The 22,500-nt window shown below is 37.5% G+C and overlaps 5 protein-coding genes and 1 non-coding gene across 6 annotated transcripts in view; 3 read left to right on the plus strand and 3 right to left on the minus strand.

Moving 5' to 3' along the window:
- The window catches only part of LOC124947921 (transcriptional regulator ovo-like), a 13,948-nt gene extending 1,231 nt beyond the window's left edge, over positions 1 to 12,717 (minus strand). The window contains exons 1-2 of the mRNA XM_047490733.1: positions 9,145 to 12,717; positions 1 to 9,034 (exon numbers count right to left, since the gene is read on the minus strand). The exon at positions 1 to 9,034 is cut by the window's left edge and continues 1,231 nt beyond it. Coding sequence (XP_047346689.1) covers positions 9,248 to 10,804 — 1,557 coding nt within the window. The 5' untranslated portion in view covers positions 10,805 to 12,717 and the 3' untranslated portion in view covers positions 1 to 9,034; positions 9,145 to 9,247. The remainder of the gene's footprint in view (positions 9,035 to 9,144) is intronic.
- An 814-nt stretch (positions 12,718 to 13,531) lies between these two features.
- LOC124947920 (probable ATP-dependent RNA helicase DDX56) lies at positions 13,532 to 15,857 on the plus strand. Its single transcript, XM_047490732.1, has 5 exons — positions 13,532 to 13,816; positions 13,958 to 14,401; positions 14,475 to 14,734; positions 14,804 to 14,996; positions 15,074 to 15,857. The coding sequence occupies exons 1-5, from the start codon at positions 13,727 to 13,729 to the stop codon at positions 15,749 to 15,751; spliced, it is 1,665 nt and encodes a 554-aa protein (XP_047346688.1). The 5' UTR covers positions 13,532 to 13,726; the 3' UTR covers positions 15,752 to 15,857.
- On the minus strand, positions 15,805 to 16,893 carry LOC124947923 (protein PBDC1). The gene is made up of 4 exons (XM_047490736.1): positions 16,732 to 16,893; positions 16,520 to 16,585; positions 16,369 to 16,428; positions 15,805 to 16,308 (listed from the first exon to the last, which is right to left on the minus strand). The coding sequence occupies exons 1-4, from the start codon at positions 16,750 to 16,752 to the stop codon at positions 15,949 to 15,951; spliced, it is 507 nt and encodes a 168-aa protein (XP_047346692.1). The 5' UTR covers positions 16,753 to 16,893; the 3' UTR covers positions 15,805 to 15,948.
- A 258-nt stretch (positions 16,894 to 17,151) lies between these two features.
- Positions 17,152 to 19,149, plus strand: LOC124947922 (ras suppressor protein 1). Its single transcript, XM_047490735.1, has 8 exons — positions 17,152 to 17,406; positions 17,680 to 17,730; positions 17,793 to 17,913; positions 17,989 to 18,107; positions 18,182 to 18,264; positions 18,335 to 18,449; positions 18,527 to 18,659; positions 18,742 to 19,149. Exons 1-8 carry the CDS (start codon positions 17,235 to 17,237, stop codon positions 18,824 to 18,826), a joined length of 879 nt encoding a protein of 292 aa, XP_047346691.1. The 5' UTR covers positions 17,152 to 17,234; the 3' UTR covers positions 18,827 to 19,149.
- A 1,847-nt stretch (positions 19,150 to 20,996) lies between these two features.
- Trnas-gcu lies at positions 20,997 to 21,078 on the minus strand. Its single transcript has one exon. It is a non-coding gene; the product is annotated as a tRNA-Ser (tRNA).
- A 335-nt stretch (positions 21,079 to 21,413) lies between these two features.
- The window catches only part of LOC124947925 (tubulin alpha-1 chain-like), a 2,128-nt gene continuing 1,041 nt past the window's right edge, over positions 21,414 to 22,500 (plus strand). The window contains exons 1-3 of the mRNA XM_047490740.1: positions 21,414 to 21,470; positions 21,681 to 21,897; positions 21,972 to 22,500. The exon at positions 21,972 to 22,500 is cut by the window's right edge and continues 301 nt beyond it. Of these exons, the coding sequence (XP_047346696.1) occupies positions 21,468 to 21,470; positions 21,681 to 21,897; positions 21,972 to 22,500 (749 nt within the window). The 5' untranslated portion in view covers positions 21,414 to 21,467. The remainder of the gene's footprint in view (positions 21,471 to 21,680; positions 21,898 to 21,971) is intronic.

Below are 22,500 nucleotides of genomic sequence, written 5' to 3' on the forward strand. Positions count from 1 at the left end.
TCGTTCTCTTTTCAACGCACACACACGTAATACATAGACGCGTATCATGTGGGTAGGTTCACGAGATACGAATCGTGAATGCTCTCCATCTCTCTCTTTCTCTTTCTCTCTCTCTCTCTCTCTCTCTCTCTCTCTCTCTCTCTTTCTGTCTGTCTGTCTCTTTCTCTCTACTTATCCCCACAATCTATCCTTCTTTTTATTCGAATTTTTCTTTTTCCAGTCTAGACGTACGTCCAGTACGCTCACGAGTCACGTAGAACGCGAACGATAATCGAGGGTTACACGCTATAGTTTCGATCGGGTAGACGCAAAGTATAGAGGTAGAAGAGAAAGGAAATTTTTCATAATAATTCAGTACTCTCTTCAATAATCTTATTTCGAATATATTCGATCGATTAAAAATTTATGTCTAGGTAGTAGTTTATAAAGTATCCGACTAAAAATAAGAATTGATGATTATTGCAAAGTTGTAAATTCATTCATTTGAAGAGAAAAAAGAGAAAAAATGGAGGGGTAAATCCTGAATACTTTCTCCTTAATGTGAATCGAATCGAAATTTGGCGAGCACAAAGAAATTCGACGAATAATGGTGAACAGTAGAATGGTTCGATCGTAGGACAAAGGTTTGAGGAACGATCTTTTATTGGCACACTTTTCGGGTAAAATGCATTTTCCTGTTTCGAAGATTAACGCAGGAACGTAGGTATAGTTCGACGAGGTGATAATGATTACTAGCATCCCGTTGAACATAATGATTGTGATAGTTGTATAAGCATAAAAAAGAGGATCTATCATATTATTCGAAATAGTTGAATATATATGCGTTTATATAGTAGATATATATTTTTCATTCAGGTATATACAGGGTCGATGGCTTTGTGCTCAAAAATCCTGGTCAAAAAGTATTTACCTTAAAGTCGAAGGTAGAGGGATCATATTTCTTGTATTTACTCCAGCAGTAGTTCCCTGTTAAAGATCGGGGCAACCATTTGGGAATAATGGCATAATAGTGCTCATAATACATACTTTCACGCAAAGATAAGATCAATAAAGAAAACAAAATACATTTCGAAAGGTAAAAGAAGAAAAATGATCGATTAAATGAGTTTAATATAATGATATTTTACGCTTCGAAATGAATTTGTTCAGGTATGTGAACTTTGTATTTACGTTGACGGGGAACAAAGAAAAAGAAAAAAAAAAAAAAAAGAAAGGAAAAGAAATGAAAAGGAAAATTCTGTCTTGGTGAACGAAGTATTGTTAAATTTTCCGGGATACTGAACGTGATACGCAATTCGAGGAAAGTCGATCCATCGGCTCTCGATACGATCCGCGATACGGAGATGCCTATATAAAGTGGGTTAGAGGGTGAACGGGATCGGATGGTAGACGTATAAATTCGCTATAGGGAAGGGGAGTCGAGTCCGCTCCAAGGAAGACTATGTATGTCTCGCGATATTAGAAAAGACGCATCGTAACGAGGCTTCTTGCGATGAATGTCGATGAATGAGGGAGAAGAAGAAAGAGAGAGAAAGAGAGAGAGATAGAAAGAGAGAGAAAGAGGTCGATTGAAATCTGGGTCGAAGCTCGCGATACGACAACCGAAGCCTTTTTCAGGATAAAGGACTTCCTTCGAGATATAAAACGAACTAAAGAATTCTCGCCAACTTTCAAATACTTCAATATGAAAATTTTAAGAGAAATGAAAGAAAGAGAATATAAATAATATGATTCTTCTTTTTCAAAATCGATGATATCGATATGCAAGACAGAGTGAGAACAATAACTCTAAACTACGATGACGCAACAAAGAAGAAAACGGTAAAATAGAAGTATCCCAATATCTAATATCTTTTGTCTTTATCGATATTACGAACCAAGCTTTTCTCGATGTGACATTACTTTACGATAGCTCGAATCTGTCGCATACTGGATTCATTGATAAATGCACTTTGGGATACAGAAAAAGAGATGGAGGAAAGAACGGAGCTGATGCAAATAACGGGCTACATTTGGAAAAAAATATAATGCCTGCGATAAACGTAAAATATGGCCTCGGATCGCTCGGCGACATTCTCGAAAGCGTTGAAAACGAACTTGGAGGACACGCGCGCTGTCCCCTCGGATACGGATGTGGGCTTGTACGCGTGCGTACCACCGTGACGTTGTCGTCGCCCGTTGTTGCTGTCGTCGTGTACATCGTGTGCGTTAGAAAGAGTAAAAGAAAGATAGAGAACGTTGACGGAAAGAGGGATAGAAAAAGAGAAAGAGAGAGAAAGAGAGAGAGAGAGAGAGAGAGAGAGAGAGAGAGAGAGAGAGAGAGGGAAAAGGCGGAGGAGGCACGTATCTTTAAGGCAAAATACAAGGCACGACATACACGGCGATGACTTTGCGGAAAGGCTCGAGGAGCCTTTATTATCGTCATATTCGAAGTTACTCGAACGTGTCTTTTGCCAAACTCTCAGAGAGACTGACTTGGAATACGAAAGCAATAAAAAAGGAAATAAGACACGATGCTATCCTATAAGAATAAAAAAAAAAGAAAGCGGAGATAAGTGAGGGAGTTGAAAACAGATCGTTTGAAAGAAAAGAAAGATAGAAAGGAAAAGAAACAGAAAGAGAAAGAAAGAGAGAGAGAGAGAGAGAGAGAGAGAAAGAGAGAGAGAGAGAGAGAGAGAGAGAGAAAGAGAAGGAACAACATTTGACCATGGCGCATAATAATTCAAGAATTTCCGAAATGGCATTCCGAGAGCAAGTAGGGGAGCACCCTGTATGCATAACGACGTCGACCCACTGTGTACCATTATCGACGGTACAGCGGAGAGCCGCACTCGCTGCGATCACTATGCTACTACCACCGAGAAAATTCTATTTCGCATTTTGACAAAAGTCAAGTTTCTTATCGACCGATATACTTCTTAACTTTTCTCTAATTTCGTTTTCTTTATAAAAGTTAACTATCAAACTTAATATTTAAATTATCTCGGAAATGGTGACTTCTTTGAAGACTTTTTAAATACGAATAAAAGTATTCTAAAAGAAGACGTAGTTTGAACGAATTCGTAAATATACTAAAGGTCTTTCCTGAAATAACAACGAATAAAGAAAGAATAAAGCAAGAATAAAGAAAGAAAGGAAAAAAAAAATAGAAGCAGAGAGAGAGAGAGACGAAGCGATCGAAGAAAACTCAGTTCACTTAGCCTAGGTCGAACGAGCTCTGCGAGTCGACTTTTCCATGACGTAATATGCGCGACGGACAGAGACGATTTTAGTTATCGATCGTATTAGGTAAGCACGGAAAGAGAGACGGAGGTACGCGTTTGTCGATCGTATATCGATTGCCACTTGACATTCGGTAGTCTCGATGACGAGAAAGGTAACAATGCCGAGCCCATTCGATGTTCGGAACGTTCGAGCACGAAGCAACGAGAACGGATTTTACGAACGCCCTCGTTCATCCTCGTTTCTCTTTCTCCCTTACTTCGTCCCTTCCCTAACTGCTCCTTCTCTCTCTTTTTCGATGAGGGCTAGAGAACAAGCACACGTTGGTGTATGAAATGAAGGGAGAGAAAGCCCACCATTGTCGTTGGTAGAAGATAGTATCGGTTGGCTAGCCCTGTCCTGAGAACGAAAGAGAGAGATAGATAGACAGATAGATAGATAGATGGAGAGAGAGAGAGAGAGAGAGAGAGAGAGAGAGAGAAAATTTCATGTTGGCATGACATATGGATGAAGATCCGACATGTTCGAAGCCTCAAACATCCACGTATTTTATTCGTGAATTCTTCGAATGTGAGCTCAGAATGTCATTGTATTATCCAGGTTTATACAAAGGGTTATAGAAAAATCAATTAAAATTCGATTTTCGCAATTCAAGGATATACTGTTAATCTCTGTCATCTGTTTTCTTCTTTTTTTTTTCAGAGGACAGTTATTTTTATTTGTAAAAATATTTTTTACAAATAAAGTTAAAGTGTTAAGTATAATTTAAATAAAAATTATGATCACTCTTCGTTTTATTACTATATAAATTAGAAGAACTTAAAAACCAATAGAATTTCATTATAAGAATAATATACAAATATATATATATAATATATATACACATTTATCTATATACAATGTATACAAGAGAAAACGTAAAAGGAAGACAAGCAAGATAGATGCCTGATATCGAATGTACTATATAAAATAGTATGTATATATACATACACACACATATATATATATATATATATATATAGATCTCATGCGTTCGATCGTTCCAAGTGAAATTTCATAGTGATTATCGGGCGTATCCCTCCGAAGGGAAGCGGCGTTTTTTCGTGACGATACCTTTCTCGAGGCTTTAACATCGACCGCCACCATCGGTTTCGAATAACGTGCAACGTCAGCGTTCGCAAACTGAAATAATTATGCCCGGTGTCCGACGGCGCTTTTCCACGCTTCGAACGACGAGATAGAGAGAAAGAGAGAGAGGGAGAGAGAGAGAGAGAGAGAGAGAGAGAAAGAGAGAGAGAGAGAGAGACCCGTTCCCTACGGACGAGCAAAAACAGCAGGACGGAAATGCTACGCCACGAGAGAGAAAGAGAGAGAGAGAGACGAGGGTAAGTGCCAGGAACGAAATGCTTTTCGACGGAGGCGTAGCGTCTAATTTCGAGACCAGCCGCAAAAACTCATTACGGTTCTCCGCGTACATCACGTCGCCTCGACTCGCCTCGCCCCGCTTACTTTGTAACGATCTCAAGCTAATGCTCTCTCTCTCTCTCTCTCTGTTTCTCAAAACGATCGCAAACCAAACGAAAATTTGCGAACGTAAAGTCAACTCTTGCGAAGCTAACGTTTCATAAACGTGAACCTCTTACATATGTCTGCGTAGCAAAGCAGAAAGAGAAAAAGACAGAGAGAGAAAGAGAGAGAGGGAGAGCAAAAGCAAGAGAGAGAGAGAGTAGATTTCGAACTCGAAAACGCGATGACGATGATGGTTATGCAGAGTCTTCATCGTTGAGTTCTAAGAAAGAGTAAAAGAGAGGGAAACCGTTGTGTGGGCTCTTATTCACGTTTTGTAAAGAGGCAAAGTCGAGGTCGCGACCCACTGTGAAACCTTTGCGAACAACAAATGTCTATCCTTCTACGTATACCAGATATACATACATGCATACATGCATGCATGCATACATACATACATACATACATACATACATACATACATACATACATTCATACATACATACATACATACATACATACATACATACATACATACATACACATACACATAGATAGTTCTCTTAATTGCCTAATGTCGACGTCATATTATATAACGAGTTCAACGGGGGTTTCAACGAGATACGATAATGTTCCCTCTTCCTTCTTCCATCGTCGAGTAAATGTCGGCGGACGAACATTTAACCTCGGCCATCTCGTTCGATTTTGAACAGGAAACGCATCCCTCCGTTATGATCGCCTCATTTAAAAAAAAGAAAAAAAGAAAAAAAGAATTAAGAGAACATCCTCGTATAATAGGATATACAAATAATGGATAGGAGCGATATTCTCTTTCTCTCTCTCTCTCCCTTTCTCTCTCTATTCTATTGTTAATTAGATCCATAATTTCTTGATACAACTAAATAAAACATTGCAATCTACAATTCTTTCTCTGTCTCTTTCTCTCTCTCTCTCTCTCTTTTTCTCTCTTCATTCTATCTGCACGTGACTGTTCTAGAGCACGCACCAAGCTCACGATTCCAATATCCGTGACGTAATGACGATTCTGACGTTTGCGCTTCTAAGACTGCAAGCCAATCCGTGTCTTGTCGCGTGATTCGCAAAAACCATATCTACTATCGTTGCTTTGTAAATTTACTTAACCGCTTTACCGTTCGGGCATATGTAAAAATAATATATGGAATCTTTTCTAAAAAGAGAGAGAGAGAGAAAGAGAGAAAGAGAGAAAATAATAATAATAAAAAAGAAAAAAAAAAAAAAAAAAAAGAAAGAGGAAGCAGAAAGATCAAACGGAGTTGATTATTCTTTTTCTTCGTTCTAAATTTTCATTTCAACGTGTTCCCGCGGATACGTCAAGTTTTACGTAGAAAAGGCCTAGATCTCGAACTGAAATCTTTGGTGGCATCAACGAACAACGATCTAGAACGCGGAGCATGCGAGAGAGCGAGCGACTACTTCTGTATGTATGTATGTATATAGGTGTATACGCACATACATACATATATAGGAGGTGAATGAAATTACAGTCACGTCTCTACCGCGCTACTCTTGTAACCTCTCGAAGTTTACACAACGTTAGATGTCCTCCTCTTTACAGCGCCAACCCCTCCGTCCTCGTTGAATTCCTTCTACAAAGCGGACCTTGTTCAGCGCGTATACCGCAGAAATTCCATGCCGTCTATGGAAACGTTCTCTCTTCTCTTCCCTTCTCATATTTTTCTTTCCTTTCTTTTTTTTTTTCTTTGTCTTTTTGATTCTTTTACTTTCATTATCATTTTCCCAGATACGAACGAAATTTTTGACACGTACAAAATTTATATCATAATGACAAAATAAAAATTAAAATTTTCTATATAAAATATCTAATTACAAAATAATAAAAAAAAAAAATACGTAATAGAACGCTTTATCAGATACAAAGTTCTATTTTATAATTATTGATAAGCTCATAGAAAAGGCGAAGCCAGTGAAAACGTAATTGATCATAGGAAAGGCTACACCACGTGTTTTACCACATGAAATTATAAGCACATATATACATAGATAAACATATACGAAGATAAGAAGTACATACACAACGATCGATAGAGTACCGCTCTGATCGAGCAAAAACCGTACTGCTGACGGCAAGAAGACAGAGAGACAGAGAAAGAGAGAGAAAGAGAGAGAGAGAGAGAGAGAGAGAGAGAGAGAGAGAGAGAAAGAAAGAGAAAGACAGGCAAACGGAAATGGCGTTGCGTTGATACGCAGGAGTACGTCTCGAATAGCAAAAAGAATATAATACGCGCTGTCACGTTTCTTATCCCGAAAGGCAAAAGAGAAGCCGTGCCGCAAGTGCAAGGAGGATATGATCAGTGTTTCTGGAATACAAAGTCGTTGCATATACCAGGTTCGGGAACGTCTGCGTTCCGTCTGCGTTTCGTTTCTGATACGTTCTCTCTCTCTCTCTCTCTCTCTCTCTCTCTCTCTCTCTCTTTCTCCTCTCTCTGAATCTTTCTTTCTCTCTCTGCCTGCCTGAACGTGTCTCTATCATTCTGTCTGCCTGAATGTTCTATCTGTCTGAATCTATCTATCTCTCTCTTTCTATTTGCTTCGATATCTCTCTCTCTCTCTCTCTCTTTCTTTCAACCACACCCCCATCTCTCTCTCTCTCTCTCTCTCTCTCTCTCTCTCTCTCTCTCTCCTTCCTGTTGGGGCCCACTATATTCTCTCTTTCTTTCTCTCGTCTGGTTTCGCCTCAGCACGGCCATACCGCTGGTGCGGTCGTGCGGTCACGTTGATCGATCGTTACCGTGTAACGAAATACGGTCCCCGCCGTCCGTTTCTCCTTGAGCGCGCTCTTTGAAAAGGGCACAGGACGGAGGGAAGAAGAAAATAAAAAAGGAAAGAAAGAAAGAAAGAAAGAAAGAAAGAAAGAAAGAAAGAAGGAAGGAAGAAGGAGAAAGAGATAGCAGAAGAAGAGCAGAAGAAAGAGGAGGATAAGGAGAAGGGAAAGGGAAAGAAGAGGAGATGGAAGAGAAGGAGGAGGAGGAAGAAATCCAAGACCGTCTCGGCTTTCTAGGGAGATACGTCGTCTTGGTAGAGCGAGGAGAACGGATAAGGATGCCCGCGGGCGTACCTACTGACTGCTGCGACGTTCCATCGGCGCAGCCGCCGTCCTTTTCGTCTTTCTTTCTCTCTCTATCTCTCTCTTTCTTTCATTCTTTCTTTCCTACACTACCGTACGCCTATCCTTTCTCCTAGAAGCCTATCTTTATCTCTTTCTCTTACAGGCTAAAAATCGAACGGCACACGTCGAGAACTTTAGCTTCCTCCATCTTCTTCCATCCCCTAATCTAGCATGATCGATTTCTAGAAACCAATCGAATTTCTGCAAAATTGCTTATTTCTTTTCTCGCACGCATTCCATCTTAATAACGCAATCTTCGAAAATTTTCGACTTGATTTGTTTTTTTTCAAGACCAGCTTATAAGACCAGCTTAATTTAATTTTTTTCTTTGTTATCTTTTCTCTCTCCTATTTTTTTATTTTCATAGTAGATACAAAAATCATGCGGAAATTCGACGGAAGATTGTAAACAATTAGGTACGATCATTATACATTATTGAAAGTGATCGAATCTTCAAGTGGAAAAACACTTTTTGATCGACGAACAAATTATCTTGATTCAAATTGAAACAAAAAAGAAAAGAAGGAAATGAAGGTTCAGGATTTCATTATCGACAGAAGGGGCCGTTCATTCTATGCGAAAGTAGACCGAGCGAAATCCGGTGGAAATACTGCCTAAGCCATGGAAATCGATACGGTTACACGATTACCGTGTTCGCGGAACGACGAGGATATTCGTCGTCGGTCTTCGGCCGTGACGGCACGTCGAATTTCAAAATGGATAACATACAGAACGAAGGGACGTGCATAGAAGAGCCGCGAGCTAAAAGCTCGCAAGAGCTCCGACGAGAATTCTTCTCGTAGGGTCTCTCCCTCTTTCTTGTGCAAACAGCATCTTCCAAGTACCTGAGCCATGCCAATAGAGAACGACGATGTTGAGATAAAAAGAGAAGAAGAAAGAAAGCAAGAGAAAGAGAGAGAAAGAGAGAGAGAGAGAGAGAGAGAGAGAGAGAGAAACTGTAGGTGGATGGAAACGTTCGATCCACAGGGTCAACCATTTCAGCTGCCTCCCCCTATGACGCATTCTTTCTCTTTCTCTCTTTCTTTAACCATTTCGAAGACATTTATACTAAATGTCATCCTTTTTCCATTTAGTCGTTCGATCATCACCAGCTGTTGTGAATTTAAGCTCTCCGTCCTGGAAAATTACAACGAGCTAGGAATATAAGGTTGACAAGGGTGAAACGTTCAGGAAAGTTGGATTCAATAAGGGTGGCTGCGTAGGAGTATGGACAACTTTACGATTACCTTTTCATGACACCGGAATGAAGAGGTTCGAGGTGTCGAAAGGAGAAATCGATTCTCCGAATGAACGACGCATTGGCTGATCAGAGAAGCCGTTCTCAATCGTCTAGCTTTGGGGTAGGAGAGCGTGATAACCGGGTGTCTCGTAGAAGCCAGCCGCTTGAAGAGCATGCAACGAGGTCGCGTGATGCCTGTGTATCGCACCGGCGTACACGCTAGAAACGGCACTGGACGTGACGCCGTTGGAAGCACTGATGGTGGACGAGTTTATGGAAGAGGAAGAAGAGGAAGCCTGCTGCCCGAGATGCGACGTTGTTCGCGATAACAACGTCGAAGATGGTCGCCTGTAAGGATGATGCGCTAGGACGGACGCCGTGACCGAACGATGATGAGTCGACGAGTTCGAGCTCGTCGATGCGCTATACGCTTGTTGATAGCTTTGCCGTAGGATACCGGACACCGAAGTGGTCGTTGACGTGGCAGACGAAGAGGAGGAACTTCTGTCGCTTTGGTGAGGTTGCTGTTGATGAAGTTGATGCGTACGATGATGATGATGTTGTTGCTGTTGCTGCTGCTGTTGAACCTGCTGTTGCTGTTGCTGTTGTTGTTGCTGCCGATGCTGATGGTTATGGGCTCGCATCGCACGGAAGTAGTGTTGATAAATACCTGATATAACTGCCTTTTCGTCGGCAGAAATGAGGTCGGAAGTCGAAGTGGTCGGCGTAATCGAACTTTGAGATTGTTGCTGCTGTTGTTGTTGGTGATGCGGATGAGTTGGGTGAGTTCGATGCTGAGCGTGATGAAGCGCGTGTTGTTGCTGTTGTTGCTGTTGCTGCTGATGTTGATGACGGCGTTGCTGTTGTTGTTGAGCCTGCTGTTGAGAAACTGCGGCAGCGGCATTGAGAGCGGCTCGATAGGAGGCAGCCACGGCGACTGAGGACATCTGACCGTTGGTCGAGGATATCAGGCTCGTCCCAAGAGACTCAGTACTTGGTGCAACCATAGCGGCGGTACACGCAGAAGTCGATGAAACGGTGGAGGTAGAGACGGAGGATACGACGGTGGCTGCTACTGAAGCAGCTGCGACTGCCGAGTTCGCTGAAGAGGCAGTGGTACGCCTTGAGATCCTTCTCGAGGAAGAGGAGGAGGATATTGAGTGTGTGTTGGTCGGTGGTGGTAAATTGTTGACGAAGGGACTTCTTCTTTCTCGTTCAGCTCGTCGATAATAACAAGGGTGTATCATGAGCAAGGGTTCGCCACCACCGGGCGGTGGCTTCGCCTGGCTCGGTAGTTCGTACTCGACGCTGCAATCGACGTGAAGTGGTTGGGAATAGTCCTTGTAATCCTTGTAAGTGGTTACGGCTACAGCCGCGGCCGCTGCGGCCGTCACCGCGGTGCCGGTACCACCGCTCGTGGCGGCCGAGTTCGAACCGGGTCCGTTGGCGGCAGCAGCGGCAGCAGCTGCGGCCACGGCGGCGGCTGCCGCGGCGTCAAGGATACCGCTCGAGCCGGCCGGTAGGACCGTCTGCCCGGGTGTACCACAGTTCGAATTAACGGCATGATGATGGTGATGATGGTGATGGTGGTGATGATGGTGATGGCCATGACCGTGCATCGTCGTGCCACCCACCACCGATTCCTTTTCGTAGCAGGCAGCGGCCATCTTGAAAAGGGGGAGATAGAGAGAAGGATATCTCTATCTGGAGAAGCTGGAAGAGGCTAGAAAATATATATATATATATATATAATAGGGGGAGAGGACAATGCGTGCTCGCTGGCGCGCGCGCGCGCGCGTCCCTTTTCTCGTCCTCGTTCGCTATGCTTTCATCGTGTCGGGGAGGAACAAACTTCGTCTCTTCTCTTCTCTCCTTCTCTTTTTCCTTTCCTCTCTTCCTCTTCCGGTGTCACCTTCCGCGCGTAGTCCACCGAGGCACCCACAAAGGCACCCTCCGCCCACGCTGCCCGCTTAATCCTTGCGGAATCGTCGTGGCCGTAACGATTACGATTCCAACGACTACAAAGACGACGACGACGACGACGACAATGACAACGACGACGACAACGACGACGACGACAAAGCCGAGACTCCCCTCGGCAAAAAAGGTGAAGAAGTATGAAACGTCGTTTCCTCGATTCTTTCGTTCTTTCGTCTCTCAGGATGCACACGAGTGCAACAATGGTGACGACGATAGCGATGCCAATGATGACAACGATGACAACGACGTAGACGACAGCAAGGTCGGATCTACGTCACGTCAGGAGGGTGATACCCAAGGGTTGGACCAACAATGTATATCCAACTCCAAGGAAAGCCCTCCTCTTCGTGGGAAGTTCGATTTACCAAGCCGGTACATGCGTTATCGCATATTCAACAAAAAAAATTCGCGTTTCGAAGTAGAGAACCAATGAGAAAGTGAGACTATCTCTATCTCTCTCCGGTCCTTTCCTCTTTGCCTCGCCCACTGGCGATCCAACGCCACGTTCTTACGTTTTCTTCTTCTTTTTCTTCCTTTTCTTCTTTTTCTTCTTTCTCCTCCTTCTTTCTTCTAGTGCTCTTTCTCCTTCCGACGATTCTTTCTTTTTCTCTCAAAGAGACCCTTCACCGTTTCGTCCAGACGAGAGCTTTGTACAAGTCTCGAGCATCTCGTCTTCCTTCGTCTTTGTCCTCGCGAAAGATCGTTCTCTCTCTCTCTCTCTCTCTCTCTCTCTCTTTCTCTCTCTCTCTCTCTTTCTTTCTCTCTCTCTCTCTCTCTCTCTCTCTCTCTCTCTCTCTCGCTCTCAGTATAAAACTCCGAACCGCGCAGCGCTCTTCCTTCCGCCGGCTGATTCCCACGGCTCTTCGACGAGACGTTTTATCCGTCGGCGCGGTCCGTCGCGACGACGTCGGCCGACCTTCGACGAGACGAGCCGAGAGGAAAGACGAGACGAATAGGGCGTAGCGTTCGTTTACGCGAGGGGGCGATCGTGCGCGCGTCTTCCTTCGCGATGCGACCGTATTATCGACGATGCTTGCGAACCTACTAAACCGCCCTTCTTTCTTTCTTTCTTTCTTTCTTTCCTTCTTCCGTATCTTTTTTTCACTTTTTATTTTATCTTCCTGTTACGACACGATCGACATTGAAAAAGGACAATGTCCTATAATGATTGAAATTTTCGAACTTGTTATATCGTTTTTATTATTATTGTTAATTATTACTTATCCGACGACTTCGATTTTCTTGAACATTAGTATGACGTCGAAATCGTTAATTTTTTTTTTCGTCGTCGTTGTCGTCGTCGTCGTCGTCGTTGTTGTCGTTGTCGTCGTCGTCGTCGTCGTCGTCGTCGTCGTGTCGTCGTTACTCGGCTATTGTCGTATTGCACACACTCGCACACACACGTACACGACGTAACACATAGAGGCACACATAGACACACTCTCCCGCGTGTGACAGCGCATAAATGCGGCTGCGAACGATGTCGCACATCCGTCTCTTTTCATGTGTTAGCACGATTATTACGTACTACGATCGTCACGCGGTGACTGCCGTCCTACGACTGAGGGACGTGGTCTTTCCTAACCCGTGCCATTGATACTGTACCCCCTATCTTTTTGCAACGCCCTCTTCCTTCCCTCGCTTATACTCCTGTCTATCCCGCATAGAGTCGATTCATGTGTCATGCAACGATTATACTTAACTACTTCAAATTACACGAAAATGTATAACTTAGAATCCATTACTTTTCAGATTCTTAATTTTTTTCAAACAAGATTTAAGATTATCTTTCTAATAAATCGTTAATTGCTTTTAATCCTACCAAATACTTTCCCATCAAATACTTTCCTTTTCCATTTAAATTAATCTTTTGCTCAGCGCTTTGTTCTCTTCTAAGTTTAATTGCTTTCAAACTGATTTATTGAATTTTGTATAGATTTTCTGAATCTCTATTCTTCTCTTCTTATTCCTTTTCTATTGAGAATTTCACGGATGAAATTCAAAATTGTTCGTATGAATTTTTAAAAGTGGAAAGAATATAATGTCCTTTTACTACTTTGATTTTATATGGTTTGCATTCACAGTTTTATTTGCTTCTTATCGTGTCGAAAGAAGGTTTATACGTTGAAATTTTAAAAAGCGTGCTCTTACAATTGGTGGATCTTTTCACTAGACCAATGAAGATGATGTATTACCTTAAATGGCGATTATTATTTTCATTGGTTATTTATTATTTATCTGTGATAACGAGCCCATTAATTTATATTTGTTAATAGTAATATTTTTTTGACATCATCACATCATATTATGTGTGTATATATATATATAGTTTCATCTTTACAATTGTTCGACGTTTTACTTATTTTTTTTTTGCAAATCGTTCTATAATAAAATATTTACTGTTAATACATATTTTATTCTTTAAATATACTCTTGAATTCGCAAAATCATAATTATATATAACGAGATTAATCACTTCAAGTTGCTAAATATATTTAATGTCGTAAAAGAAATTTCCTACTTTATCATCTTGTGCATATTACGTATATCAACACGTAGTTAAACTGTAGCTTGAATTTAATAAGTTTGTTTTACATTATTTATTTATTATGACTTCGACAGAAGTAGATGTAAATGAAGAAAATGAGGAGAAGTTTAAAAATTTTCATGAATTTGGATTAGATGATAGAATTTTAAAGGTAAGACTAATGAAATATAGGAAATGTATTATGAGAGAGGTTATATTTAATTTATTGCAGTTTAAAAATTTGTATAGTGATTTAATTTATACGTTTCTACTTGCATATTTTATATATAATGTTTGATTATATTTGTTTTAGGCTATTGCGAAATTAGGTTGGTTAGAACCTACACTAATACAGGAAAAAGCAATACCATTATTAATAAATGGAAAAGATGTTTTAATCAGAGCTAGAACTGGTTCGGGTAAAACCGCTGCATTTGCAATTCCATTGATACAAAAAATACTATCTAATAAACAAACTCAAACAAAACAAGAAATTAAGAGTTTGATCCTAACTCCAAGCAAAGAACTTTGTAAACAAATCTATGAAGTACTTGTGGATCTAACCATAAAATGTAGCAGAGATATACGATCTATTGACATTAGTCCACAGATTAGTTTAGATACTCAAAAATCATTATTAGTAGAAATGCCAGATATTGTTGTGTCTACACCTAGTAGATTGTTGCAACATTTCAAGGCAGGCAATCTTTCATTAAAACATAGCTTAGAAACATTGATAATTGATGAAGCTGATTTGGTAAGATAACTTAATATATTAATAATTTTAAAAACGATTTTAATATACTAAATATAACATTTTTCTTTGATAGGTTTTTTCATTTGGTTATGAAGATGAAGTAAAACAGGTTTTGACTTATTTACCAAGAATTTATCAAGCTGTATTAGCATCCGCAACTTTATCCGAAGATGTCTTAACATTGAAAAAATTAGTTTTACATAATCCAGCAATTTTGAAATTAGAAGAACCTCCATTAGCTCCACCAACACAATTGGCGCATTACACTCTAGCTGCAGAAGAGAATGATAAAGCTGCTATTTTATATGCCTTATTGAAATTACATTTAATTAGGTATTTATTTTATAATATATTGAAAGTATATAAAGTAAAGCATCAAACTATAGATTTTAAATTTTGTAGGGGAAAAACTATTATTTTTGTAAATACCGTTGATCGATGCTATAAATTAAAACTCTTTTTGGAACAATTTGGAATACCAACGTGCGTACTTAATTCCGAATTACCTGCAGTTTCTCGATACCGAGCTATCACACAGTTCAATTCCGGAACATATGACATAATAATTGCATCTGACGAGAAAGCTTTAGATGAGGTAATCTTTCTTGTCTAACACACATATCTTTTACAATAAATCAATTTTCTGATTATCGATATATTTATATCTTTCAGGAACATCTAATAAAAGCTAAAAAAGGAAAAAGGAGAAAAGATAAAGAATCGGGTGTAGCTCGTGGCATAGATTTTCAATTTGTATCAAATATAATCAATTTTGATTTTCCACTTGATGTGAATTCTTATATACACAGAGCAGGACGTACGGCACGAGGAAAGAATCAGGGCACAGCTTTAAGTTTCATATCTATAAGGGAAAGGCCTTTACTGGAAGAGGTAGAAGGAGAATTGAAAGAATGCTATGCTCACGATACTTTGTTTAAAACTTATCAATTTAAATTAGAAGAAGTCGAAGGATTTAGATATCGTGCGAAAGATGCATGGAAAGCTGTAACTAGAATAGCCGTGCGCGAAGCTCGTTTGAAAGAAATTAAACAGGAAATATTAAATAGTGAAAAATTAAAAAGTTATTTCGAGGATAATCCGAAAGATTTACAGTCGTTACGTCAAGACAAAGCTTTACATACAGTAAAATTACAACCTCATTTGAAGGATGTACCAGAATATATAGTACCACCTACCTTGAAACGTTTAATAGGAATGGGAAAGAGGAAACGAAAATTCGATCGAGAATTAGCGTCGTCGGGTGCTACCGCAACGAAATCGAGACATCAAGCACGTGCATCAAATCCTCTTATCAATTTGACGATAAAGAAACTTAAAAAGTCAAAATAAATCTTATAGATTATCGTTAAGAAAAGTTTGTATGAAATAAAATTTACTGTTCCTATTTTTAATATGTGTAACGTTTTATTAAAATGTAGAATCTTTTAATCATGAATGTATAAAAATGTCAAGAAATTATTATGTACTATTGTTAATCTCATTGTTATGTTAATTTTACATAAGAAAATCATAATCATTGTTACAAGCTAAGATTTGTCATTAGTTCTCTTTAGCTTGTACTTGCTTCTTATACCGTCATTAAGACCTTCTCTGTTTCTTGCCAATTCAATAGCATAGAATTGAATTCTAGTGGTCAATATACTGTTTTCCTCTGAATAATCACCTTCACAATCTCCTCTTAACAATGTTCCAAAACTATAATCCTCTACAGTGTCTTCGAACTGTTCACAGAAAGGACGCCATTTTTGCTTGCCTTCATCGGATTTTAATTCATCCTCATTTATTTTATCTACTTTCAGATTTGGAAATGCTTCTCTAAATGTTTTATAAATATGATCATCATAAGGTGTGAGTCTCAGAAGTTTTGGATCAACGGAACATAAGATCTAGAACATAAAAAGTCTATTGTTTTGTTTTCATCTTTGACGTAATAATATATTACATACATTAAAATAAACTTCCGCGTGTTCCATTGCCTGTATTGTCCACATTACTTCCACAGATGGCTGGAAATAAATTATAATAAATTATAAAATTATACAATTTCTTTAAAGGAAGCTAATTTTTCTTCAGAATTCCTTTTTTCACTTTACTCACGTCATTTTCAAATTCTTCTGCGGACCTAGAAAGTACATTAGAAGCAGCTAACAGCTGATCAGCTGTCTAAAAAATAAGCAACCTTTAGAATTCAATTTAAATGTAAGACTATAAATGAGTTAAATAAATTATTCAAACTACAGTTTTCTAAGAGAGGTTAAAATATGGAACATCGAAAAATCGTATAATTCTATCGTGTATAATATACATACCATGTTTCCAAATTGTGTCATAACGATACCAAAACTAGAAAATACAGTCGTATACAATTTATCTTTTACACAACCTACAATATGATCGTTACTGAACTTGTAAACCAAATATACATATCATCCTCAAGAATACACGTGCCAAATGAACTTGGATCAACCATTCAATGAGATTATTTTAATTTATACTATTTAAATATTAATACGTGACTGATAGTTCAGCCTCTTTATTCTTCTCCTATTTATCCGTAAAATATACTCATAATTTGTAAATTTTAACGAACAATTATAAATTTATTCATAATGATATCGATGAAATAAAAAAGAATTTTGAATTTACCGCGCGACTAACTGACCAATCAGTATATAGAGTTATCGCGCAAACGCGAAAGTTTTAGCGTAACAGCAATATACCTAGGAAGTTTCTAAGTAAGGAGTTGTAAGTAGTCACAGGTTCAACAGCGACAAAGTGATTACATATGGTTTTATTTAAAGCTTTCTGACGTATGTGTGCGGAAACGATTGCGCGCGCAATGAATCAAGCACCAGTATCGTGTATTCCTGCGGGGAAGATGTCAAAGGCGAAAAAAGTGCTCGATGAAGCAAGAGAGATCCAAAATCCTGAACTGGATCTCGTCGACAAGGGCATTGCATCTTTCGAAGAGATGCCAGGATTGCGTGAGTCTTTCCACGCTATGCCAGTCATGAGCTCTTTTGCCAAATTAGGGAACCGGTCGTGACAGCTTTTTTCATGTTAACGAGTTTAAGAACGGCCATGTGTCATTGCTTGTTCATGTGGGCGTTCCCGCGCAGACGCTTAATTTCAAATCGTTCAAAATTTCATAGAATATTATTCGTGTTTATTTTATTAATAAATTAATATAGGTATTTTTATATATCTTGCGTATTGTGACAAATCAGTATTACATGTAATATTTATATTTATTACAGTTAATATGATCAATGTAACCAGATTATCATTGAGTCATAATAAAATACAAGGTAAGAAATTAATTTTCTGATTAATGTAATTTCAAATTGTTCCTAATTTATGATATTTTTAGAGGTACCTCCAGGACTGGCTAATTTAGTCAATTTGGAAATATTAAATCTTTTTAACAATCATATTACCGAATTGCCTATTTCTTTATCTCAAATGCCAAAACTAAGAATCCTTAATGTAGGGTATGTATCATTAATGCAATTCTTCTGTTTATTCATTTAAATGTAATGGCTCAATCTAAATGTTTATTTATCTAGGATGAACAGATTAGATATATTACCTCGTGGTTTTGGTGCCTTTCCAGTGCTAGAAGTTTTGGATCTAACATATAATAATCTCAGTGAAAAGAATTTACCTGGAAATTTTTTTATGATGGGTAACGTATAGAATGTATATATAAATTACTTCTTACAATATAATGGTAAAAATTAATATTTCCTGATCTTCTAGAAACATTAAGAGCTCTCTACCTGGCCGATAATGATTTTGAATATTTACCACCTGAAATTGGACAATTAAAGAATCTTCAAATTGTAAGATGATCTACATTTTTTTTTTAAGTATGAACTTAGAAAATATTTTTCTTTCTTTATCTCTTTGTAGCTTGTATTAAGAGAAAATGATTTAGTGGAATTACCAAAGGAAATTGGGGAATTAAGCCGTTTAAGAGAATTGCATATACAAGGAAATCGTTTAACTGTTTTACCTCCAGAATTAGGTATGCAAAGAAGTTATTAAAAATTAAATAATCATTTCCACGTTATAAATAACAAATCTTAAATTTTTCTCAAACAGGAAACTTGGATCTAGTGAGCAACAAAGCTGTATTTAGAATGGAATTTAATCCTTGGGTAACACCAATTGCTGATCAGTTACAAGTCGGTATATCTCATGTAATAGACTACATTCGTTCAGAAACATATAAATAGTAAGTGTGCTAAATTTGGCAAGTTTTGGCAGACTTTGTACAACGATTTACGATGTTTAAACGTGTCATTTTTTTTTTATAGCGTTTACAGTCGACATCAAAGTGCTAAAGGACCGCCACCTCCAATCGAGAATGATAAAAGCAAAAAAATTTCACGTGCTCGTTAATATTACAAATATTTGATGTGCTTAACGATTTAACGCTAAAGATAATGATTTTAATCCATTCACTGCCAGTAATATCGTATATACAATAACATGTAACTAAAATCAGTGCCTTATCTATATTTTATATGATATTGTTAATTATATTTTTTAATGCTATATAAAGGATACAAGTATTTATTAAATATAATACATATATGAAAGTGTACGTTAAAGATATAAACAATTTGAATAATGTTATTATTGCATGGCTTTAAATGTGATTAATGTAAATAAGAGATATTGTATATTTTATAAAATAAAATATATCTTACTTATTTAAAGAATGAATTGTAACTTTTTTAATTTCTTTAACCATAGATCATTGCGTGTCATCTAAAATAATGAGAACCTTCATTAGAATATTCTTCATATTTTATTCCTTTAATAATGTTAGTAGAAACTTGAATACTCGTCAGCGTTGATTTATCAATACGCTTTTCGTATTTAAACGTCAATTTTCCGAGAGTATATATATATAAATAAAGAGAATATATATATATATATATATATATATAATCGCGAATATGATGGAGAACATAAGTAGAATAGAAAATATAATATTGAAAAATAGTACTGAAAAGCATAAAGACGAATAAATAAGAACAAATAAAAATAAATGAGAATTTCTACCTTAAGGGCTCTCGTAAGGATCCATACCTAGAAGTTCCATTCAAGTTCAATTCTGAGAATTACATGCCATACGTATTTTTTTTTACTGAAAGAAAGTAATCCCAATGATTTATACCGAAGGACTCAATAACTTATAATTATTCTCTTCAGCCATATTTTGAAGACTTCTTAGGTATATAGATTCCTTTTTGTTTCGTGCTCTAATCATTACCGTAAAGCATTTCATAACAACGGTTAATGGCAAAGAATTAGAACCGTCTCCGGTTCTAAAATGTGGAACAAAACCTACAAAGCAATCCAGAAAAGAAAAAATCCGAAATCTTTACATAAAAAATGATTATTACTTTTTGATCGAGAGATATCTATTTATTGAAAGATCGAAAAAGCATAAAGGGAGAAATGTTTATTAATTAGTATATTAATTCTAAAAAATCCTGAATTGAAAATCAATTAACTTATCGTAAGGCCTACGGGTTGTTATTCTATAAGTCTCTTTGTTTTTTTAGCAATAATACTACTCGACTTTTTTCTATCAAAAGTAATAATTCTACTCGAATATTCTCTTTCGAAAGCAATGACTCTACTCGATTTTTCTCTTTCAAAAGTCATGATTATACTCGACTTTTTTCTTTTAAAAGCAATTACTTTATCGAGATTTTTCTTTTATCAACAAAATTGATTAAATTTAAAAATTAATTTTTACTTAAAAATTTCATGAAAAATCCTTGGACGTTCTTTCTTACAAGCGATTATTCTGAATATCACAAAAAAATCATGCAATTTCGCTTGTAATCCAAAAACTATTCATCGTGAATGTCTTATTATTCATTTTTTATTTGAACTCGTGAATACTAATTCTTTAATATTTTCGTAAGAGAAGAATATTTAAAAACACATTGAAATATTCAAAGTGTAAATAATTATAAACGCTTATGAAACAAAAAAATCCTATCTAATAAATAAATTAAAAAATAAAGAACCATTCGTGAGTAAATCTCCGAAGAAAAGTTATTCATCATCACTCAATTCTCTTTTATTAATTAAGTACAACAAATTACTCATGTCGATTCGAACCTTCCGTCCTCGACATGATTGAGTGATTAGAGGGATTTAAAAATTAAAGCACTACTTAAGAAGTTCTGCGATAGCTCCAAAACACTAGTTCGCGATTTAGATCGAAATTGAGGGTGGATGATTCGTAGGTAATTGAGAATGAAATAAATTTACATCGATATTGATTGAGATCCTTTTCAATGACACATTAATTCTGATAACCAGTAGTTATTTTTAAACGATTGATCTACTACTAAAAAATGAAAAAGCCATGTCCTCGTTTAAATCTTCATCTTTAAAATAAGATCTTGTTCATTAATATCGGTCAAATATTATGTCTGTACTCATTGTTAGCGTTAACTATTATAAAACTAGAAATAATGAGCAGGCTAAATAACTCAAAAAACATGTAAGTATTATACATAGCAAGTGTTAAAAAAAAATTAATCGACGAGGATGGGATTCGAACCCACGCGTGCAGAGCACATTGGATTAGCAGTCCAACGCCTTAACCTCTCGGCCACCTCGTCTGTTTTGAGGGGTATAAAAAAATTGTTGAAGAGAGCAGCAACCCTTTGATAAGAATTAAACAGGTTTTCATAGTTATATAAAAGTATACATGTATGTGTCCCTTATTGTTATGCTTCAATTGATATAAGCTACATATCTATATTATATTATAAAATTACAGATAAGAAAAATAATATGATCTATAAGAGAATAAAATCGATCGATTAAAATAATTTGGAATCAATTTCAATCAGTACGCCAGTTAGAAAAATCACAACACGATCGGCATTTCTCTCGGCAACCAAAACAAAATTTGTTTGATAAGGTATGACTTGACAGTTTGGCTTGGACATTCGAAACGTAACATCGTTCGTTCATCCTATCACGATTCGAATTAACAGCTATTAAAATGGTAAAAAATATTTACAATCCTACGATATTTAAAGTTTAGAAATGTGTCTTAATATTATAAAATATAATTTCATATTAAAAAATTGTTGAAACGAGTCTTCTATATTCTATTTACGATTATTAGATATCCTACATGTTATATTCTAATCCAAGCTTTTTTAGCGATCAATTTAAAAGATAAAAAATTAAAAAAAAAATTATTGACTATTAGCGTGAAGTGCTGTCCGTCCACATCGGTCAAGGTGGTGTACAAATGGGCAATGCCTGTTGGGAATTGTATTGTCTTGAACATGGTATACAACCTGATGGGATGCTTCCAGCAACAGCGTGTACGAGTGACGAAGGATTTCAAACGTTTTTCAGTGAAACTGGTGGAGGAAAATACGTTCCAAGGGCTGTTTTCCTCGATCTTGAACCTACTGTTATAGGTAAGATTTTAAAACTCTAAAACCTTCATTTTCTTTCTAAAAACGATTTAATCAAAATTAATCATCATTTCCAGACGAAGTTCGTACTGGAACCTACCATCAGCTATTTCATCCAGAACAATTGATTTCCGGGAAAGAAGATGCTGCAAACAATTATGCACGTGGTCATTATACTCTTGGAAAAGAAATCGTAGACCTGGTATTGGATAGGATACGCAAAATCGCTGATATGTGTGCCGGCCTTCAAGGATTTTTAATCTTTCATGCATTCGGTGGTGGTACCGGTTCTGGATTCACCAGCTTACTGATGGAAAGACTCTCTATGGATTATGGAAAGAAAGCTAAGCTTGAGTTTGCTATTTACCCATCCCCACAAATTTCTACAGCCGTTGTCGAGCCATATAATGCAATTTTAACAACTCACACGACCTTGGAACATTCCGATTGTGCGTTTCTCGTCGACAACGAAGCTATTTATGATATATGCAGACGTAATTTGGATATCGAGAGACCAACGTATACGAATCTGAATCGATTGATCGGCCAAATTGTATCTTCGATCACAGCATCCCTTAGATTCGATGGTGCTCTTAATGTTGACCT

Source organism: Vespa velutina, chromosome 3 (assembly GCF_912470025.1).
Source record: "Vespa velutina chromosome 3, iVesVel2.1, whole genome shotgun sequence".
Lineage (NCBI taxonomy): Eukaryota > Metazoa > Arthropoda > Insecta > Hymenoptera > Vespidae > Vespa > Vespa velutina.